A 23,127-nucleotide genomic window follows, 5' to 3' on the forward strand; every position below is an offset into this window, starting at 1 on the left:
TCACAGCAGGTAGAATATCTCTGAAGTACGGTAGTGTTATGAGGGAAACACAGTGGCTAATTTGTACAAATGATCAGATCATATGTTTTAGTATTGTTAATTTAGGGACAAAATATTGGCCAAAGCTACCCAAATTTTCATAGATGTAGTACATTGGACTTTGGTATCCACCTAAGAAAGCCAGCAGAGCTTCAGTATTACACTTACTTTTAGCCTAGATTATGCTTAGTTTGTTGCATGTTCTGGCAACGTTTTGACTCCAAGGTGGTAGTGGCACCTACTGACATACAAATGACTTAACTGCATGTCCAAAAAGGCATTTATGTAATAACTTATAATGCACCCAAGAGTTGCTTGTAACAATGTGTTAACTGCTGTTATTGTTATCAAGTGAACAATGCAGCTTCTCTACGACTTTGGATATTTCCTATGATGTAGAAGGAGGCCCTTTGGCCCTTCTAATTTAGGCCACGATTCTTTGGCTTTAGTCCATCAAGAAAAGTACTTGAAATGATGCAGTACTCTCTCAGAATTGAATTAGTGGTAGAGCACTGCACTTTTGAACAGTGGATCAACATTCTGATGCTAAGGACCAAAGGAGGTGTTGGATTAACCACTCCTGGTTAGATGGTGGTGCACTCAGTCACAGTGGCCTCTCTGTGTCAAAACAGTGTAATTGTTTGTCATTTACATCTTTTTACAACTGCTAAACACTGCTGGATGTTAAAAATGTCAAGTACTGCAGGTCTACCTCACTAGGGAGTTGCTTGATAGTGGTGGAGCTGACTTGCGTACCATGTTGCTGGCTGTCCAAAGCAGTGCACAGTTCAACAAATGGTGCAAATAATTGTCTTGGACATTTTTTCTTTTGATCACAAGATCCTGTTGGACATTTATTGGTAACATTTATTGAGCTGCAGTTATTGTGCAGACCAGTCCCTCGTGCAGCCATCCAGCAGGGAAGAAAATACCGAGGCAATGTGGGGCAGCATGTGTTAATACTGTGTTGATGGCTGGGTCCTCCTGTCAGTGCTGCCCTCCGGTGCTCGCTTGGTAGAAGACATGTTAGCCAGTATTCATCTGCAGATGCGCTAGCATGTGATGATTGGACTGCTGCGTGCTTGTTGTGACAGACAATATCCGATGCACCACCAATTTACAGGACAAGGTACTCAGGGACTTGGGCTATATTTTTTTTGTTTGTGACTATATGTTTACTGCAATGATAATTATATGTGTTTTCATGGTCAACCCACGAAAGGCTGCTGGACCAGACAGCATCCCTGGTAGAGTGTTCAGAGGATGTGCAGACCAGCTAGCAGATGTTCTCACTGACATCTTCAACATCTCCCTGAGTAGTGCCACCGTTCCAACGTGCTTCAAGGGTGCCACCATCGTCCCCATGCCGAAGAAGTCAGTGTCCTGCCTAAATCACTACAGTCCCGTTGCACTCACATCCATCATCATGAAGTGTTTCGAGAGGCTCGTCATGAGGCATATCAAGACCCTACTGCCCCCTTCACTGGACCCCCTGCAGTTTGCGTACCATTGCAACCGCTCAACAGATGACGCCATTGCCACCACCCTCCACTTGGCCCAACCCACCTGGATAAAAAAGACACATGCGTGCGAATGCTGTTCATAGACCTCAGTTCAGCATTCAACACAATCATCCCTCAGAAACCAATTGAAAAGCTGAGCCCACTGGGCCTGAACACCTCCCTCTGCAACTGGATCCTAGACTTACTGACTAGGAGACCTCAGTCAGTCCGGATCAGGAGCAGCATCTCTAAAAACCTTCACACTGAGCATGAGGGCTCCCCAGGGCTGTGTGCTCAGTCCACTGCTGTTCACTCTGCTGACCCATGACTGTGCTGCAACACACAGCTCAAACCACATCAAGTTCGCTGATGACACCACCGTGGTGGGTCTCATCAGCAAGAATGACAAGTCAGCATACAGAGAGGAGGTGCAGTGGCTAACTGACTGGTGCAAAGCCAACCTGTCTCTGAATGTGAACAAAACAAAAGAGATGGTTGTTGACTTCAGGAGGGCACGGAACGACCACTCTCCGCTGAACATTGACGGCTCCTCGGTAGAGATTGTTAAGAGCACCAAATTTCTTGGTGTTCACCTGGCGGAGAATCTCACCTGGTCCCTCAACACCAGCTGCATAGCAAAGAAAGCCCAGCAGTGTCTCTACTTCGTCTCTACTTTCTGCAAAGGCTGAGGAACGTCCATCTCAACCCCCCCCCCATCCTCATCACATTCTACAGGGGTTGTATTGAGAGCATCCTGAGCAGCTGCATCACTGCCTGGTTCGGAAATTACGCCATCTCAGATTGCAAGACCCTGCAGCGGATAGTGAGGTCGGATGAGAAGATCATCGGGGTCTCTCTTCCCGCCATTACAGACATTTACACTACACGCTGCATCCGCAAAGCAAACAGCATTATGAAGGACCCCATGCACCCCTCATACAACCTCTTCTCCCTCCTGCTGTCTGGGAAAAGGCACCGAAGCATTCGGGCTCTCATGACCAGACTATGTAACAGTTTCTTCCCCCAAGCCATCAGACTCCTCAATACCCAGAGCCTGGACTGATGCCTTACTGCCCTATTGACTTGTTTATTACTTATTGTAATGCCTGCACTGTTTTGTGCACTTTATGCAGTCCTGGGTAGGTCTGTAGTCTAGTGTAGTTTTTTTCTGTGTTTTTTACGTCGCTCAGCCTAGTTTTTGTACTGTGTCATGTAACACCATGGTCCTGAAAAAACATTGTCTCATTTTTACTATGCACTGTACCAGCAGTTATGGTCGAAATGACAATAAAAAGTGACTTGACTTGACTTTATGTGCCTTGCCTTGTATGACTATGTTTTGCATCTTGGCCCCAGAGGAATGCTGTTGTGTTTGGCTGTATTTTTGAATGCTGCATGTTTGAATGATAGTTAACCTTGAACTTGAATGTAACCCTGTTTCTAAACTCAGCCCACATTTTGTACAGTATCCATCAAATTGGGACTGTGCTCTCCTAGCATGCAGATGTTGGGTGAGGTCAGTAAACTTGTTTTTAATTCTCTCTCCTTATCTCAGCTTGCTAACCGATGTAAGCATAAATAATTGCAACTTTGCCACTTATGATGACAGAAAGATTCCATTGAAATATTTAGTCATTGCCATAGTCTTAAGAATGAAATCTTTTGAGTTGAATTTTGAATTTTAAACAAAGTTGAACTATAGTTAATTTCATTACCAAAAATACGTGGGTCTCTTGAAGGACAAGAAGGGGGAATTGATATTGGGTAATGTGGAAATGGCAAAGTCTTTGAATGGCTATTTTGAGCCGGTCTTCATGGTGGAGGACACGTTGAACATGCCAAAGAGAAATGTTATGAATGCGATGGGAAGTGAGGACCTTGATACAATAGCTTTTACTGAAGAGGTAGTGCTGAGCAAACTTGTGGGCCTGAAAGATAGATAAGTCTCCTGGTCCTGATGGAATGCAGCAGGGTACTGAAAGAAATGGCAGAGGTTATAGTAGAGGCTTTGTTGATAATTTACCAAATTTCCCTCGACTCTGGGCAGGTACCGGTGGATTGAAAGATGGCAAATGTCATCCCACTGTTCAGAAAAGGATGCAGGCAAAAAGCAGGTAACTTTTTGCCAGTTAGTTTAACATCTGGTTGGTAAAGTGCTTGAAGCTATCATTAAAGATGAAATAGCGAGGCATCTGGAAAGAAATCGATCTGTCAGGCAGACATTGCACGGGTTCAGCAAAGGCAGGTCCTGTTTGACAAACTTACTGGAGTTTTTTGGGGATATAACAAGCACAGTTTATAGAGGGGAACAGGTGGACGTTATTGACTTGGATTTCCAGAAGACGTTCGATAAGGTGCTGTATAAAAGAGTTATCCATAAGATAAGGATGCATAGAGTTGGGTGTGATGTATTATCGTGGATAGAGGATTGGTTAAGTAACAGAAAACAGAGAGTTGGGATACATGTGCGTTACTCTACTTGGCAATGAATGGAGAGTGGTGTGCCACAGTGGTCAGTGCTGGGCCCACAACTGTTCACGATATATGTTAATGATCTAGAAGACAGGACCGAGTCTCGTGCATCCAAGTTTGCTGATGATACTAAATTTAGTGGAAAAGTAAATTGTGCAGAGGATATGGAAAGTCTGCAGAGAGATATAGATAGGTTAAGTGAGTGGGCAAGGGCCTGGCAGATGGAGTACAATCTTGGTAAATGAAACGTCATCCACTTTGGAAGGAAAAATGGAAGGGCAAATAATTACTTGGATGGTAAAAAAAAACTGCAGCATGCTGCTGTGCAGAGGGACTTGGGAGTGCTTGTGCTTGAATCACAAAAGGTTGGTTTGCAGGTGCAGCAGACTATCAAGAAGGCAAATGGGATGTTTGCATTCATTGCTAGAGGGATTGAATTTAAGAGCAGGGATGTTATGCTGCAGGGGGTACTGGTGAGGCTGTACCTGGAATCCTGCGTGCAGTTCTGTTTCCTTACCTGAGGAAGGATCTACTGGCTTTGGAGGCACTGCTGAGCAGGTTCACCAGTTTGATTCCAGAGATGAAGGGATTACACTATGAGGAGGGACTGAGTTGCCTGGGACTGTACTCGCTGGAATTCAGCACAATGAGAGGAGATCTTACAGAAGCATATAAAATTATGAAAGGGTTATATGAGATAGGAAGGTTGTTTCTACTGATAGATGAGTCTAGAACTAGGGGACATAGCCTCAAGATGCGGCGGAGTAGATTTAGGATGGAGATGAGGAGGAACTGCTTTAACCAGAGGGTGGTGAATCTGCGGAATTCTCTACTCAGAGAAGCAGTAGAGGCTACCTCAGTTCTTATATTTAAGACAAGGCTGGATAGATTTTTGCATTGTAGGGGAATTAAAGGCTTTGGGGAAAAGGCAGGTAGGTGGAGATGAGTCCATGGCTAGATCAGCCATGATCTTATTGAATAGCGGAGGAAGCTTGGCAGGCCAGGTGTCCTACTCCTACTCTTATTTCTTATGTTTTTATGTTCTTATTTAATGCAAAATTCACTAATATGGCCTGTTTGCAGTGATGAAATATCATAATTTGGAACTCACCAGATTTAGTGTAATATTATTTATTTGGTTAACTTTCAAAATATACCATATACCATCTATGAACTGGTGGTGATCCGAGCTGTCTGCACTTAGGATTGTCCCTGAATGCAAGGTCAAATTAACTGGTTGTGTTTTACACAATGCTGTCACGTTTGCAAAATATATTTTATTCATTCAGAAGATGCGGGTATTACTGATAAATGCAGATTTTATTCCTCTTTCCTTAAATCAAAACCTTAAAAAAACTACCTTACTATGCTTTCATTTATCAAACTCTATGTCAGAATTATTTTAGAGGTTGAAGAATATTTCAAATGACCCTCCAAAAATAAAAGACCTTCCTCACTTAAATCTTGCATCTGGACCTATTGGACATCATCTCATAGACGCTATTCACATGGGTACTTCAGTTCTCCCCTATTTCTCCAATTTTTTGGAATCCATTATTTTCCATTTCACTTCTATTCCACATTTAATGGACTTATCTCCTCTCACACCCGCTGTTTCCTCTATTCATAGCCTGACATCTCCCCTCACTCCACAACATGTAATTGTTTTTATCTTCTGAACTTCAAAGTGACTCTCAGTGGGAACACCATCCTCCGCTGAAAGCATAATCCTTCAAACTTTAATTTTCTTGAACTTTGGAAGGAATATCAAGCTGAAAAGTATTTCCATGTCAGAGATTAGATCAAATGTGCTACTTTTCACCAGAAATTTAAAGGAGCGGCATAAAGTTATACAATATTTGATGAGATGGAAGAATAAAAAACACTTCAACGAGCACATATCTAAAGGCCAGTCAAAGAAATATGTGAGAATCTGGCATTTTAACTTAATGCAGAGAGGTGTAGTCATGTAGGACCTTGCTACAACAGTAATAGAAGCAAAATCCACCATTGAGTCACAGAGCGAAACGCAGCATGAAACACTTTTACTCATGAAGTTCACTCTGATCATCAGTATCCATTTTGTCTAACCCTAGATTAAACTCACTATTTTTTATATTTTTGAACATTATATCAAAATTTAATACTCTAATAGTTTTAATTTCAGTCTGTTTGATCATAGCTTATTTGCCCTTTTTAACCTTACCATACATGTTTGCTTAGTTCCATTCTATCTGTTTCGACACAGAACCACTTGCGCTAAATACAGTTTCTGCTCCTGTTCCTGAACTGTTGCCATGAGATGCCTTCTAATGATCTTCTAGTATTTCTGCCCATTGCCAACATCATCTGAAATACCACATTTCTACCCCTAGATTGATAGCACAATTTTAAATATGAGTGTAATTAGACCATATCCAAGAATCAAGTTATCAGTTTTCTTCAAATTGAACTTCTGAAAACAAATCTATTTCACCTGCCTTTATAAGATTAACTCGAGACTAAATGAACTGTTGTAATACCCAGTTGTGCTTGAAACCTATCATTTTGTTCATTTCTATAGCACTGTTTAACTATTGTCTCACTCCACCACTTTTACAATACTTGGCTTCAATTTTAATTACTTCAGACTCTTTATCTTGATTGACCTTCTTGGCTTGTCTTCCAAGATTTGCAACTTATTTGGAACTCCTCCTATCACATTTATTCTCACTTGCTGTTCGTTACCCATCATCCGAATACTTTCACTGCACTCTCCTGTCTTGTATCCCTTCAATTTCCACCAGTCCAACTTCTATTTCTGTACCATCCTGTCCTCTGATTCTGGCCACCTTTATCATCCACTACACAGTTCCTGCCCTCCACTTTATGGTGATACTCCAGCCTTTACCAATATGCACCTAACATTTGAAGCCCTCATTGAAAACTAGCACCACCCCATCACCTCACTGTTTCTCCTAATTTTCAGAGTTCCTGCAAAACTTAACTTTAACAAAATTGTGTTCTTCCATCTTCATTCTGTTACTCTTTGATGCCTGTTTCTTATTTATGAATCATCGAGTCATTTCCTATTTTAGAGCTGTGTTCTTTTGCTCTATGAGTTAGATCTTTCTGAGTACGGTCTGATGTATTGCTTTTCTTGGGTATTCTTTACATAATATCATCTATCAGCTTGTACAATTTATTAAGTAAGTATTTTATAAGCTAATATACCTGATTTGCTCAGTGTTCTTGATAATAAAAATCGCATGGGCAGGATTGGTTTTCCTAACTCTATTCCTTTCACACAGGAAGAAGTATTGGAACAGCAACAGGTGGAAAGGAATGACAACAATTTTTATCGTATCTGTATGTTTTGTAATGAAGAATTTGCAGGAAACAGGTATGTATTTTCTAAGGCAGTTATATTTTTCTAGCTTAGAGAAAGATTCAGATGAACTTTATGAATTTTTATCACAGATAACCTTTTACAACAAAGCTTTGAATGAAAATTTATTAAATTGCTTGCCACATGAAATAATGGATCTAGAGCAATCTTACTGAGAGAATTCTCAGACCAAATCTAATCCTTCAATAATGTATAAATCACCACATACTTCTAATTTATTTTTCTCTTGCATTAGAAATCCTCAACCTCAAATACTCAGGTGCTGTGATTTCCTAACTCCTACCTCCCACAACCTTCTCTTTTAATAAGCAAATTTAAACACGCTTTGCACATGTGTCCATTTTTGGTGTTTATGTATTGTAAAACTTTCGGATATTAGCAATTTCTGAGAACAAGAACTGATCATTGAAATTATGTTAATGAAGCATTTCACTTCTGGTAATCTAAGACCATAAGACATAGGAGCAGAATTAAGCCATTCAGCCCATCAAGTCTGCTCCGCAGAGGGTTAGTCTAACCCTAACCCTCCCATTCCGTCATGGCTGATTTATTATCCTTCTTACCCCCATTCTCCTGCCTTCTCTCTCTGACCTTTGACACACTGACTAATCAAGAACCTATCAACCTCAGCTTTAAATATACTCAATCACTTGGCCTCCACAGTCATCAGTGGCAATGAATTCCATAGATACACCACTCTTTGGCTAAAGAAATTCCTTCTCATCTCTGTTCTAAATAGATGTTCTATTCTGGTCCTAGACTCACCCCTTGTAGGCAGCATCCTTTCCACATCCACTCTATCTAGGCCTTTTAATATTAGATAGGTTTCAGTGAGAATCCCCTCTTCTGTCTGCTAAACTCCGGTGAGGCCTGGAATCATCATACATTCCTTATATGTGAATCCTTTCATTCTCAGAATCATTCTAGTGAACCTCCTCTGAACCCTCTCCAATACCAGCATATCTTTTTTTTAAATATGGGGCTCAAAACAGCTCACAATACTCCGAGTGGTTTAACCAATGTCTTATAAAGCCTCAGTATTACATCCTTGCACTGATATTCTGGTGCTCTCAGAACGAATGTTAACATTGTATTTGCCTTCCGTCCCACCGACTTCACCTACAAGTTAACCTTTTGGGAATCCTGCACAAGGACTTCCAAGTCCTTTTGTATATATAATTTCAAATTTTCTCCCCATTTAGAAAATAGACTTAACTTTTATTCCTCCTACCAAAGTGCATGACCATACACTTCCCTACAGTATATTCCATCTGCCATTTCTTTGCCATTTCTCCCATTTGAAGTGCTTCTGCAGACTCTCTGCTTCCTCAACACAAACCTGTCCCTCCACCTATCTTCGTATCTTCTGCAAGCTTCACCACAAAACTGTCAATTTCATCTTCCAAATCATTGGCATATAATGTGAAAAGAAGTGGTCCCAATAATGACTCCTGCAGAACACCACTCGTCACCGGCAGCCTCACTCATTGCCTCCTGCCAGTCAGATTAACAGGAGCTGCAGATTGTTCTAATTAACAATCTGCAGATCCTAACTGAAAAGATCAAGGAACTGGAGCTTGAGCAGGAAGTTTTCAAGGTCATCCAGGACATTGAAACCCTCATTGATGAGACTTTTACTGAAGTGGAAATACCTAGGGTGCAGGCTTCAGATAGCTGATGGATGACCATCAAGAGAAGCAAGGGAAATAAGCAATCAATGCAGGATTCCTCTGTGACCATTCCCCTCAGCAACAAGTCACCCCTTTGGATATTGCTGACGGGGTGGGGGGCTGACCTATCGGAGCACATCAGCAACAGCCAGATGAGCGGCACCGTGGCCAGCTCCATTGTTCCACAGGAAGCATTAAAGTCAAGCAGGGTGATAGTGATAGGAGAGTTAAAGAGACAGACAACGGATTCAATGGCCACAAAAAAGACATTAGGATGGTGTGTTCCTTCCCGGGTGCTAGAGTCCAGGATGGTTCAGAGCAGCTGCAGAGGGTTCTCAAGAGGGAAGGTGAGCAGCCAGAGATTATGGTGCACATTGACACAAATGATAAGGGGGAAGAGGTCTTGTACGGTGAGTATAGGGAGTTAGGGAAGATTCTGAAGAGAATGACCTCTAGGGTAGTAATTTCTGGATTAATCCCAGTACCACCTGTTAGACAGAGCAGGAATAGGATGATTGTATAGATGAAAGAGTGGCTGAAGAAGTGGTGCAGGGGACAAGGTTTCAGATTTCTGGATTATTGGGATCTCTCCTGGGGAAGGTTTAACCTGTACAAAAAGGATGGGTTACACCTGAATTTAGGAGGCCAATAATCTTGTAGGCAGGTTTGCTGCAGCTGTTGAGGAGGGTTTAAACTAATTTGGCAAGGGAATAATTTGGACTGATAGAGTTGAGGATGGGGCAATTGGTATTCAAGTGATACTGTGAGGAAGAACAGGCCAATGATTGAGCAATATTACAATCAGTGGACTAAGTTGATATGGGCAAAATCGAATAGGGGATGAATACAGGACTAAAGGTGTTATATTTGAATGCGCGCAGTATACGAAATAAGATAGATGGTTACATAGCACGTTTAGAGATTGGCAGATGCAATGTGGTGGCATGGCTGAAAGAAAATCAAGAGTTGAAAGCTTAACATCCAAGGATACACATTGTATTGAAATGACGGCTAGGCTTGCAGGCATAGGGGGTGGGGTTGCTCTGTTGGTAGAAAATGAAATCAAATCCTTAAGAGGAGGTGATATAGGATCAGAAAATGCAGAATTCTTGTGGGTAGAGTTAAGAAACTGTAAGGGTTTAAACAAAAAACCCTCAAGGAAGTTATATACAGTCTTCTGAACAGTGGCCAGAATGTGGGATACAAATTACAATGAAAATTAGAAAAGGCATGTAATAATGGTAATGTTGAAGTAGTCATGGGGGATTTCAATATGCACGTAGATTGGGAAAATCAGTTTGGTGCTGGATCCCGAGGGAATTTGTAGAATGCCTATGAGATGGCATATAAGCCAGTTAGCCTGATTTGAGTGGTTGGGAAGCTGTTGGAATCCATTAATTGGGATGAGGTTTTGGAGTACTTGGGGCCACATGATACAATAAGCCAAAGTCAGCATGGTTTCAGGTGGAATTCTTGCCCAAAAATTATGTTGGAATTCTTTGAGGAAATAGGCAGGATGGACAAAGGAGAGTTAGCGGATGTAATTTACTTGGATTTTCAGAAGGCCTTTGACAAGGTGCTGCACATGAGGCTGCTTAGCAAGTTAAAACAAGTGCTTACTTTTCTTTTAGATTTTCATTTCAGACGTTACCCTGCACTCTCAGAACACAAATATAACTTTTCTATGTTAGCATGGGTTTGCATAGTAAATGTTTAAAATTCTATTATTTTATTTTAAATACACATTCAGAGCGGTTCTCTTTAATCATATGGCCAAAGATCATGCTTTCAATGTGGGTCTTCCGGACAACATCGTGTACTGCAATGAGTTTCTGGATTTGGTGCAGAAAAAAATGGATAAGTATGTATTTTTTATTTATATGATTGAATAGGCTTGTAAATCAAAGATAATAACTATTGAGTGATGTTAGTTTGTTTCCAGTTACAATGGATGGGGCAGTTAAGTCATATTGCTCCTTTTATCAACTAATGTAGTCTACCTGCTCACAAAATTTAACAGAGCAAATTGTTCTTGAGGTTAGTGGACAGTCTGCAATATGCCTGCTGTAAACAGATTTGAATGAAAAGGACTTTTGAGCAGTTACAATTAGTCTTCTCAATCCTCACCCATGTCAGACTGATTCAGATTTAGATTCAAGTTGGAGATTTTCACCAACAAAGCAATTTAAGTAATTGTTTTCTTTCTTTCTAAATCTTTTTATTAATATTAGTAATATGGACAGAATACAGATGATATATTGATAAAGAAATTACCAACATACACATTCCATTACATATGAAAAAAAAACATACATAATAGTTACAATATAAATGAGTTTACCAAGACATAAGCCATAAGATATATGTATGGACATAGTAAATCTAAATATTTCATAATGTATAATATAAAAAAAACAGAAAAAAGAAAGAAAAAAAAACAAAAAAAATTTATATAATGCAGAACTAGCTAATCTAATCTAATAACTATAACTAATAAGTAATATAAAAGAAAAAAAACAAAAGAGAAGGAAAAAAAAAAGCGGGCTGTTTATAATATCTCACAAAACTAGGTATTCATCAATGCCGTCACTTCCGGTCCTCTCAAAATACATAAGCTGAAAGCTGGGAAATCAAATGAACTTGGCACAGGGTCATATTACATCATATGAAAATGTTGAATAAATGGTCTCCATAACTTTTCAAATTTAATAGAAGTCTCAAAAGTACCACTTCTAATTTTTTTCTAAATTTAAACATAACATAGTTTGAGAGAACCAATTAAATACAGTGGGAGGATCAATTTCTTTCCAATTCAACAATATAGATCTTCTAGCCATCAGAGTTAGAAATGCAATCATTCGACGGGCTGAAGAAGATAAATGCAGTGAATCTAACATTGGTAAACCAAAAATTGCGGTAATAGGATGAGGTTGTAAATCAATATTCAAAACCGCAGAAATAATATCAAAAATATCTTTCCAATATTTCTCCAAAAATGAACACGACCAAAACATGTGAGTTAAAGACGCAATTTCAGAATGACATCTATCACAAATAGGACTTATATGAGAGTAAAAATGAGCTAATTTATCCTTAGACATATGGGCCCTATGTACGACCTTAAATTGTATTAGTGAATGTTTGGCACATAACGATGATGTATTAACTAATTGAAGAATTCTATCCCAAAAAGTAATTGTGGATATGGCAAAAAGCCATTTTCCATTTAGGAAATTTGCTGTTTCTTAAAGCAACTTTGTCTATTCAGCATCTCAGATCAGATTGGTTTTACTTATCACAACGTACATCTTGTCTTGAGTACAAAAATTGAGTTTGTTCTACTGCTTACTTCCAATGTGCAATCTCTGTTTTGGAATCCTGAGCTTTGTTGAAATTATTCCACACTTAGTCGGCCAAGTGAACTTTGCTGGGTGAACATAATATATAACTAGATACCCCTAAATTACCATTGTGCCCAAGTAGCTGGATTTTCCAGCATATTACCTGACAAATTCAGCATTGATATGACTTGCAAGACATTACAATTAATTTCTTTTCTTGCCTGTGGTAGGCACAGATATGTTTCTTATAGATGGAGGGAGGCGAATGTCCCCTTGTTCAAAAAAGGTAGTAGGGAGGGATAGTCCACATAATTATAGACCAGTGCGCCTTACGTCTGTGGTGGGAAAGCTGTTGGAAAAGATTCTTAGAGATGGGATCTATGGGCATTTAGAGAATTGTGGTCTGATCAGGGACAGTCAGCATGGCTTTATGAAGGGCAGATTGTGTCTGACAAGCCTGATAGAGTTCTTTGAGGAGGTGACCAGGCATATAGATGAGGGTTGTGTAGTGGATGTGATCTACATGGATTTTAGTAAGGCATTTGACAAGTTTCCACACAGTAGGCTTATTCAAAAAGTCAGAAGGCATGTGATCCAGGGAAGTTTCGACAGGTGGATTCAGAATTGGCTTGCCTGCAGAAACCAGAGGGTCATGGTGGAGGGAGTACATTCAAATTGGAGGGTTGTGACTAGTGGTGTCCCACAAGGACCTGTTCTGGGACCTCTGCTTTTCGTGATTTTTATTAACAGCCTGGATGTGAGGGTAGAAGGGTGGGTTGGCAAGACGGCAGGCGACACAAAGGTTGGTGGTGTTGTAGATAGTGTAGAGGATTGTCGAAGATTGCAGAGAGACATTGATAGGATGCAGAAGTGGGCTGAGAAGTGGCAGATGGAGTTCAACCTGGAGAAGTGTGAGGTGGTACACTTTGGAAGGACAAACTCCAAGGCAGAGTACAAAGTAAATGGCAGGATACTTGGTAGTGTGGAGGAGCAGAGGGATCTGGGGGTACATGTCCGCAGATCCCTGAAAGTTGCCTCACAGGTAGATAGGGTAATTAAGAAAGCTTATGGGGTGTTAGCTTTCATAAGTCGAGGGATAGAGTTTAAGAGGAAAGTTTTTTACTCAGAGTGGTTGGTGCGTGGAATGCACTGCCTGAGTCAGTGGTGGAGGCAGATATATTAGTGAAGTTCAAGAGACTACTAGACAGGTATATGGAGGAATTTAAGGTGGGGTGGTGGTTATATGGGAGGCAGGCTTTGAGGGTTGGCACAACATTGTGGGCCGAAGGGCCTGTAATGTGCTGTACTATTCTATGTTCTATTCCAGCACCTAATCAGAATTCATTGCTTTTACTTGTTTTAGAGCTTGCAACGGAATTGAAACAAGCTTAAGTTAAATCCATAGCAAAGCTTACCAGCATCAGTTGCCAAATCAGGAAAATGATTGCACTCCTATTTTAGAAATATTCACAAACTTCAAAACATCATCTTTGAGTTAGAATAGTTTCTGTTTCACCACGTCCAGAAAGGATTTCTGCAGTCAGCCTTTCAGCGGGTTTTGGAAAAGAATTCTTCATCCCACCCTTCCCACAGGTTACACAGTGGGTATAAGTAGATGTAGCACAGCAACAGCTGAAGTAGTAAATGACAGTTACAATATAAAGCTACATTACAAAAGAAAATTCAAGGCAGAGTTACCTTTCCAGGTGTCTGTTGGGAAAACACAACTCCCTGAGATGGACACAAAATGCTGGTAGAACACAGCAGGCCAGGCAGCATCTGTAGAGAGAAGTGCTGTTGACGTCTCGGCCCGAAATGTTGACATTGCTTCTCCCTATAGATGCTGCCTGGCCTGCTGTGTTCCACCAGCATTTTGTGTGTGTTGGTGTTTGAATTTCCAGCATCTGCAGATTTCCTCGTGTTTGCTCCCTCAGATGGTCTTACCCAGAAGCTTGTGTAAATGGAAGTAGACCTCCACTTTTTGGTAATGCAAAGAAAAAACTTAATAAAACATTAGAATTCATATAGTTAAAAGATTACAGTATATAACATTTTACAACCAGGATTTATTTTAATCTTTGCTATTTGCCTGCTGTTAAACCTCCCTGGTGCTATGATGCATGTCTGCTGTTGTCGGGGAGAATGCTGTTGAGTTGTTTTTCCTGTTCGGTATCTTGGGACAGAGAATATAACAGTTTCTAGAAATCAGAGGGAAAAGGTGAATGCTGGGAATACCCAGAAGGTCAGACCAATGTATTCTTTTGCTATTTATTTTTGTCACCAACTTCCTTAATTTGTTAACAAGTTAGCCCTCAGAGCATTGTGACATTTGGACAAACTTAGTCTCTTGACCAAAGACATTCCATTCCTTCTCTGCATTCCCCTGTCTCTCTGCAACATTAGTTTACCACTTATTAATTCTTTGTACATCCTTGCATCTCCATTTAAAAACTCTTCAACCACTTGGATTATTTTTGGCTTGCTGAGTGAAAGTGCAACCTTGAATAAATATTGCAGTCAGAGGGAGGGTAGTTTGTAGTTCACCGCTTTGTTCTTCCTACGTGGCATCCTGCCCTGGACATATTTTTTAAAAATTGGAAAATGTCAGGCAATATGTTAACTCCACTGAAACTCATGTTTCATGTTTCTCATTGCCATGTTTACAGTAGTAAATGAATACTGCTGAAAGGGTTGATGAAAGCCTGAAATTGTAACTGTTGTTTTCCATGTGTTCAAGGATATAGCTTCCCAGAAATGTAAACAAAAACGCACAGATGATGTTGTACACAAGGAGGCTAGTTGACCCATCCTACTTGTATCAGATGTTTGAAATATGTTTCTCATGTTCCTTATCATAATCTAGAAAATTTTTCTCTTGGATGGACATGTTCAGTTTTTTCCCAAATTTATTCTTGAATCTTATTTCACACTATTTGTCAAAGGTGTCTGACAGATTATCATTACTTGATGTATTTTTCCCCTCTGATTGCCGTCAGTTTTCTAATAATTTTTTTGTGTACAGTTGAATTACTTGACTATTGTTCATGCATGAAAGTTCTATTCATGGTTTTAGTATTCAATCAACATAAATAAAAATATTGAATATTAATTTCCTTTTATCATTTTAATCTTGACGTCAGTGCAGTTGTACAGTCACAGAGATAATTACTGTACAGGACAATAAGAAATTAAATTTTTATATTTTTCAGATAAAGTAGTGATTGAACCTATTTATAGTGCATTAAGTATTTAGGAACAAATGCATTCTTGACTGATGTATTTTTTTTTGCAGTTTGCAGTGTTTGTATTGTGAGAAAACATTTCGTGACAAACATACACTCAGAGATCATATGAGGAAGAAGCAGCACCGTAGAATCAATGCCAAAAATCAGGAGTACGACAGATTTTACACTATCAACTATCTGGTAAGATTTCTGTATAGCTTTGGAATGAAGAAAGGAGATTATTGAGTAGTTTAGGCAGCATCCATGGGGAGAGAAGCAGTCAACGTTTCGGATTAGTAACTAGTTACGTAAAAGGAGAGATGTAGGTGTCTACGTCAGTGTTGTAGAGATTGCCAGTACTTCCTGCAGTTAGAGACAGAAGAAAAATACTATAGGTACATGAAAATAATTGTTCCCTTTACAACTTTTATCCACAATTATTCAGAGATAGTTCTTCCTTTATTCTCTCCTCCCTCCCAATTCCTGCAGCCAAAACATGCTTGCATTCAGACTTTGAACTTTGATGAAGGGCCATTGTCATGAAATAGTGACTCTGTTTCTCTTTTCATTATTTGTTGTGTTGTAAACAGCATCGTTGCTTATTACTGACTTCCAGTTCCTGCAAGTTTTATTTGCAGACACAAGAGACTGCAGATGTTGGAATCTGGAGCAACAAACAATCTGCTAGAGGAACAGCAAATCCAGCAGCATCTTTGGGGGAGGGGGAGGGGGTAGAAATTTCAATAATATGGGTTGAGTCCCTGCACTGGGACTTTTTTCCCCCAATTAGCACACACACATATATAAGACAAATTATCAACTCTTTCTTCCAATTAGCCCAGGCATTAAACTCTTAAATGAGTTAATAGCAGAAAATTCTAACAAATAACACATAATAATTGTGCCACACACACAAAATGCTGGATGTTTTTGAGTGTTGATCAAAGCAATTTTGTTTAGAATTGCTCCAAACGTGTTAGTTATACGACAGCAATCATGGAACATTCAAATAAGGCTAGTTGATAGCTCCTTTGCCTCAAAGTAGGATGCAGCTTTAAGTTGCACACCAGACACCAGAGCATGGTTGATGCTCCACGCGTTTCACCCTAGTTACTGCTACAATCAGATATCAACCCCTAGTCCCATTGCGAGCAAATTGCCTGTCATATTTCTTGCATTACAAAAATGACTACATTTCTGATGGTAATTAATTGAACTAAAACACATTTAAATTGTATAGTTCAGTACTGGTTTGCTTCAGAGCTCTTAATTAAGATTATGTTTTACTCTATATCATTTTCCTTTTCAGATCTACATTTTGTTTTAAAAATACTTTTAAAGCTTGTAGATTACATCTATGTCACCATTTTTTAGTTCAACATGATATCCTTTGCAAACATTTCTTTAGAAAACAATCCAAGAATTTCTATATAGGTTCTGGCCCCAAGGTGTACAATGGCAGAAGAGCTTCATACTGTAGACTTTGCCCATAGAGATCTTCTGGGCAGCTGCACCAAGCTTTGGCATATCACTCAGCAAATACATTGCACTGCACTGCAAGACTGATGAGTTTCTTTTGCAGTACTAATTGTTAATTCTCTTCCTAAAACATGTTTTGTTCATTAAACTTGTGATTTTACAATGCATGACATTAGTCTGTCATCACTCACTAACTGTGTCAAATAGACTTCTTACATATTTTTGCTCGGTTTACATTATGTCAATGTGGCGTCAGTTTTTCATTTCATCAGCAATAATAATGAAAGGTTATTATGCCTAATATTTTAAACTGCTCAGAGACAGCATTGTGAATGTAGTAAAAAGCCATTTTAAATGGTTAAACTTTGTTTTGGAACTTGGCATTGCTCTAACAGTCCGAATGCATTTGTAAGTCATGTAGTAACATTATTGTAACTGTCTGAAGTATTGCAGTTTAACAATTACACTTATCAATTAAGGCTGTTGGTTTGCATTACAGCCATATAATGTCAAATTGATAACAGCATACTTCAAATGGGTCCAATTATCCCTTTTTAAAGAATGAACTTATTGTTAGTGCTCTCAAATATTTAATTTATCCAATTATTTGAAACCTGAGGTGCTGCCACAACAGTACACCAAATTTGTTTTTCCCTAATCTTTTGCACTGTTTCACCAAGTGCAATTACATGAATTCCATTCTAAACAAAATGTAAGTTTATACTTGTAAAATCAATAGATAATTTTCCTTTAAACTTGTCTAATGCACCGAAAAATAATTTAAGGACACTGATGTGCATTCCAATTTATTTATATTAAGTAATCTGACAGAAGTAAGGCCTTATAAAAGATTTATAAAAGACTGGTCAACTTGCATTGCCACTCTGCACATTGGCTGAATCCTCACAAACATTCTCGGGCATCATTCTACTTCAAAAGGAATGAGCTTAACTACTACAGCTTGAATATGTTTGATTTCCCCTAGAATTGAGCAAACTTGTTGACTTATTTCAGGAGTTTGGAAAGAACTGGGAGGAAGTTCAGTCTGAAGATGACAGTGAAATCATTGAAGAGCTGGATGAGTACGTAGTTATCTAATTTCAAACTGTTTTTGTCATCACTCTAAGCAAAGTTACTGTGGTAAAATGATAGTTTGCAGTTGTTTTACAAAGCAGCAATAAAGTCTTGTAATTCATCGTCCACAGACTACAAAATTACCAGCTTGTTTTTGTTATTTTTATTTAGAGAAAGTGCATGATATCTTAAACTTTATTCAATTTTCTTTATTAAGAGTATCTTTTAACTTGATCCGAAGTTAGTAATTCATGCTCATATCCTTTCTTAAGGAGAAAGGAAGGATGTGAATCGGTTACAGATTCCTTTGGGATTTTAATTCATATCTCTGTTTCATTGGCCAGTGGCCAACTGATGATATAAGCTTATTTTCCCTCATAGTGAGGTGGAGTGGTGTCTTACAACTTACCCTGAATTGGCAGGGGATGCAGCTACATTTTAACACCTGGAGCTGCCAGAACATTGACGTTAAATTTTTAATTTTTCTGACATAAAATCGTTACACCTTCCACAAGTGTATCAGGGAGTAACATAACCATTATGAGCCATTGCAATATTATGGTGATTCATAACACTGTAAATAGTACTTCACACACATGGTGTATTTACTGCGGTTTAATCAGCTTTATAAGCTGTAATGCAGAAATTCTCAGCTCCGCACGTGGCTGATCAGTACTTTTATTGATAAAGATCTTTTATGCTTTATCCAGCAGTATTAATACACACTTGATTTAACAATATCAAGGTTAATGCTGTTAGAATTTTACTCTGTGTTCAGCAGAAATATTGATAAAATTGTACATCTTGCCAGAGATTTTCATTACCGGATGTCTCTTCCACAATTCCTGGCTCAGCAAGTTTAAGCTGCATTTCGATACCTTTGTACAATCAGTGTGTTCCACATGACATCGCCGATGACAGACCAAATTAAGGGTGGTTGGGTAAATAATATGTTAAGCACTATTGCTGTGATGAAATTTAGATTGAATGAATTTGAACAAAATTCTCAGCGTTCTCTCATTCCTGGTAAACTTATGAAGATATGCATTGAGCTTCTCCTCTATTTGTTTTCTATTTTTTTCAAAAGGAGACAACCTAATAGCGTTCCAACCAGAATGGTAATGTGTGGACTGTTCTGGAGAAGGCTAAACTGCAGTGTTTCTCTACACTGCTGTAGTCAGTCACTAGACACGTACAGACAGTGAGGGGTCAGGAGGTAAACTACCTGACAGAATGCTCAACTTTTACTTATATGGACCTCAGTGTTTATTTTATCCAGGGAAGCTTCTGGTTAATGTTGTTAACATTGTAAGCTTCAGCAGTGTTGACCTCCATTTCAAGCCAAAGAAGATCTCTTGCTCCAAATGTTTCTGTAACAGGGATGTCGTTTCAGTTGCCTGTTACAATTCTGGATGTTATCAAGACCCTGCTGCAGTAATGAATGTTATTGATCTTTAAGCATATTGTATGGGGAGCTGACCAGAGTAGAGTTGACAGGGAATAAACACTTCTTGGCCTTTCTGAAAGATAACTGGTCAATATAAAGAAACAGAAGGTGTTTGGGTAAAGGACATTTCCTTATGACAATCATGATAGTTATATCATAAAGATGTGAAGACTGACATCTGATAGCTTTGTGTCAGACAGGACTTAATCCACTCCAAGATCTTTTCATTGGCCTAATTTGCTGTGACTTATTCATCTTTTCCTAATATTAAATCATTATAATAATGGGGAAAGTATGCAGTATCAGTTTCAAAGCCAGCATGTTCTTCAAGCTGTTTGATGTCCAAAATTCAAGACAGAAGCTCCAGTGTGTATATATCCTGGAGACCAATGCAACTTGACATGATATATACAAAATGGGCTCCCACTCAAATCTGTGCTTGGACATGTTTTATCCATTATTTATATAACTTGCTTGCCACCAAAATCCAGCCAAGAAACTTGGGCTGACAATTTTGTTCCGATTGTATTTCTGTCAGTGAAGTAACAAACCTCAAAATAGCAAAGCAGTCATTTTTGCACTGCTCTCCACTTGCCTTTCTACCCAACTGACACAGAAGCAACGGGAGAACTGCAGAATCCTTTCTTCTTCTTAAGCCCATCACCTCTACTGGGGTATAGGCTGCCAACAAGACCTCAGCAGCGTCCACTGTCATGAGCCAGTCTTTCACTTCTAGGCAAAGATCCTTCCTCTCTCAGGGATGAGGTCCCCAGGGCTTCTGTTGATGTTTCTGTAGCACTGTGTTTTTATGGTACAGGGTTGCTCGTTCCATGACCGACCCTCCTCCTTTCACAGCCAGGCTTGGGACCGTCCATGAATGAGATGGGATTCTTTCTGCAACGGGTAAATTTCTTGCAACATCAGACCATTTATCTTGGAGTTACCAAGATTATAACTTCACCTCCAGCAAAATCTGAGCAATGCTCTTATACAGCAGAATCCAAAGCAATGTAATAAAAACCTGGCCAGCACCAACTGGGGAAGAAGTGCTGCTACTTGAAAATGTTATTGCATGTATATTGTGCACCAGTTTGCACTAGGAATTTTCTGAGATAAATTTGAATAGATCGGCACAGAGATAAATTTGAATTATCTTAGTATTATAAGACTTAGCTGTCCCTGTAGGTAGTATACCACAAAATCACAGAGTCACACTAGAAGACATGATTTGATTCTCTAAAATAATCACCATTGAAAAAACATTTCGATTTGTCCTTCTCAGATCAAAAGCAAGTGACATCACATTTCCCCATGTTAAGACTTATGTCATAGTTCTTGAGCTCCCTCAGCCTGTGTTTATTTATCCTTGTCTCATTTTTATGCTCTATTTGCAGTGATTGGTCTGATTGGCAAGGCAACCCAATGTGTGCTGTTTGTCTTTTCTGTGAAAAAGCAAAAGATTCAACTGAAAAACTACACCTTCACATGAAGGTAAAACTAAGGCAAAGAATAACATAAAATTTGTTAAGAGCATGAACCAGTCTGCCTAGCTGTCTGCAGACTGCCTTTATAAATTAGTCTGTTGTCTAACCTAAAAAGAAAGCATTTCAAAAAAGAAATGGAACAAGTAATTTTTAAAAAATGAATTAAAGTAAATGAAATGAAGTTAAAGAAAACGATTGGTTGATTATTTTCAAAAATGTTCACTATTTTTCAGTATCCAATTATATTTTAGCCCACAGTGAATAATTTTATTATTTTGTTATTAAATAGCTAAAATACCATTATACGGCAGACTCATTTAGGTCAGAAATGACGTTAGTTTCAAAACTGATATAATGATGATACCAGAAGTCATTCATTGATTGGGAAGAGTGAAGGGAATTACTGGTAGTTTGGATTGTTTTAGCTTGTGTTCACTGATAACTAAGTGAGACACTGCAGTTTTTTACTGTTGTATTTGAAGCCACATCACACCATCGGTCCATAAATTAGCACTAATTTGGATTTACACTCAGCAAGATTCTTAAAAATTGCTAATGCATATTCATATTCAACTGTGCTCTTAAACGCGAAATAACTTCAAGAGTATGTCTCCAGGAGTAGGTGAATTCTGCCCCTTGCTCTATATTCTTGCTTGATCCTCCTTTCCCTTGCTTCCTTTAGAATTCAAAGTTTGACTGATCTGAGTATTGATGTGCTCAGATCGAATATCGCAAATTCTCTGGGGTAGAAAATTCCAAAGATTTAATGCTAATGCTTAGAATAAAGACTTTACTGTTCCTCTGGGTCAAATTTTTCTGACCCAAATGAATAACTTCACAAACTCTATCTACATTATTTTCCCCTGCTAACTACCTGACTTTACCTTCTTCACATCCTCCTTACCCCAGCTCACGATTTCCCCTTTAGGTTAGGAGAAGTCCAGAAAATAGAGGAAATGCATTTGAGGTCTCCATCAACCACAGTAGTGGGGAAACTGTATTTGTTGGTTTCAGATGTCCTGGAATAGAAAGCCATAGGCTCACTGCTCAACAATGAGAGAACTGTTCTTCACCTCTCACCTTACCGGCTTCCACTTACAGTACATCACCCTTGGTTTCTGCCACCTGCAATGGGATCCCTTCCAGCTTGCTGTAGAGGCCACTCCCTCTCTGATTCTCTAGTTTGTTCAACCCTTCCACCAACCCACCCCGTCTTTCAGCATTTTCCTCTGCAACCCCAAGATGTACTACTGTTGTCTCTACACCCAAACAACTCTTCCAGTTGAGGCAAAGGTTCACATGCACAGCCCCCACTCTATTCTGCTGCAATTGTTGCTCTGTATGTGGCCTCTACACTGGTGAGACCAAGCTGAGACTCCTGTGCTCTGTCTGCAATGGCCATCGTAAGCTCCCAGTGGCTTGCTATCTCAGTTCCCATTCCCACACCAATCTGCCTGTCCTTAGCCTTTTCCATTGCCAGAGTGTGGCTAAATGAAAATTCGCAAAACAACACCTCGTATTCCTCTTGGCTGGTCTTTAATTCAAAGGTTTGAACATTGAACTTTCCAAACTCTATGTTGTCTCAACCAACTCCCCACTTGTCCCTGTAACTCTGTTTTGTTCCCCTTCCCCTTCTGGTTTCATCTGCCTATCATCCACACATTTCACCCATTCACTCGCCTACACCCTCCACCAACTACTCCCATCTGCTCATTGTCCCTCCTTTATCTGGTTCCACTTATCATTTTCCTTGCATATTAGATTTAAGCATCTGCAACTCTTAACTTCCAGTCCCTTCATCTGGTTCCTTCTGCCCATCATCACCCTCCTCATCTCATTCCACCTATCGCTTTCCAGTCCCTGCTTCACCTTCCCTCACTTCTTTATTCTTTCTGTCTCCCCTCTGTATTCAGACATGAAATGATGACCTTTGTCTTTTACACATTCTGCCTCACTGAGTTCCTCATTGTTGTTCTAGATTACAGCATCTGCAGTCTCTTGTGTCTC

The 23,127-nt window shown here is 39.3% G+C and overlaps 1 protein-coding gene across 2 annotated transcripts in view; it reads left to right on the forward strand.

Annotated features, from left to right (window-relative positions):
• znf277 (zinc finger protein 277) overlaps window positions 1-23,127 on the forward strand; it is a 66,274-nt gene that overhangs the window by 30,644 nt on the left and 12,503 nt on the right. For both annotated transcript variants that reach the window (XM_059978247.1, XM_059978248.1), the window contains exons 5-9: window positions 7,304-7,395; window positions 10,822-10,932; window positions 15,705-15,837; window positions 18,130-18,197; window positions 21,031-21,127. In XM_059978247.1, coding sequence (XP_059834230.1) covers window positions 7,304-7,395; window positions 10,822-10,932; window positions 15,705-15,837; window positions 18,130-18,197; window positions 21,031-21,127 — 501 coding nt within the window. The remainder of the gene's footprint in view (window positions 1-7,303; window positions 7,396-10,821; window positions 10,933-15,704; window positions 15,838-18,129; window positions 18,198-21,030; window positions 21,128-23,127) is intronic.

This window comes from Hypanus sabinus, chromosome 8 (assembly GCF_030144855.1).
Source record: "Hypanus sabinus isolate sHypSab1 chromosome 8, sHypSab1.hap1, whole genome shotgun sequence".
Classification (NCBI taxonomy): domain Eukaryota; kingdom Metazoa; phylum Chordata; class Chondrichthyes; order Myliobatiformes; family Dasyatidae; genus Hypanus; species Hypanus sabinus.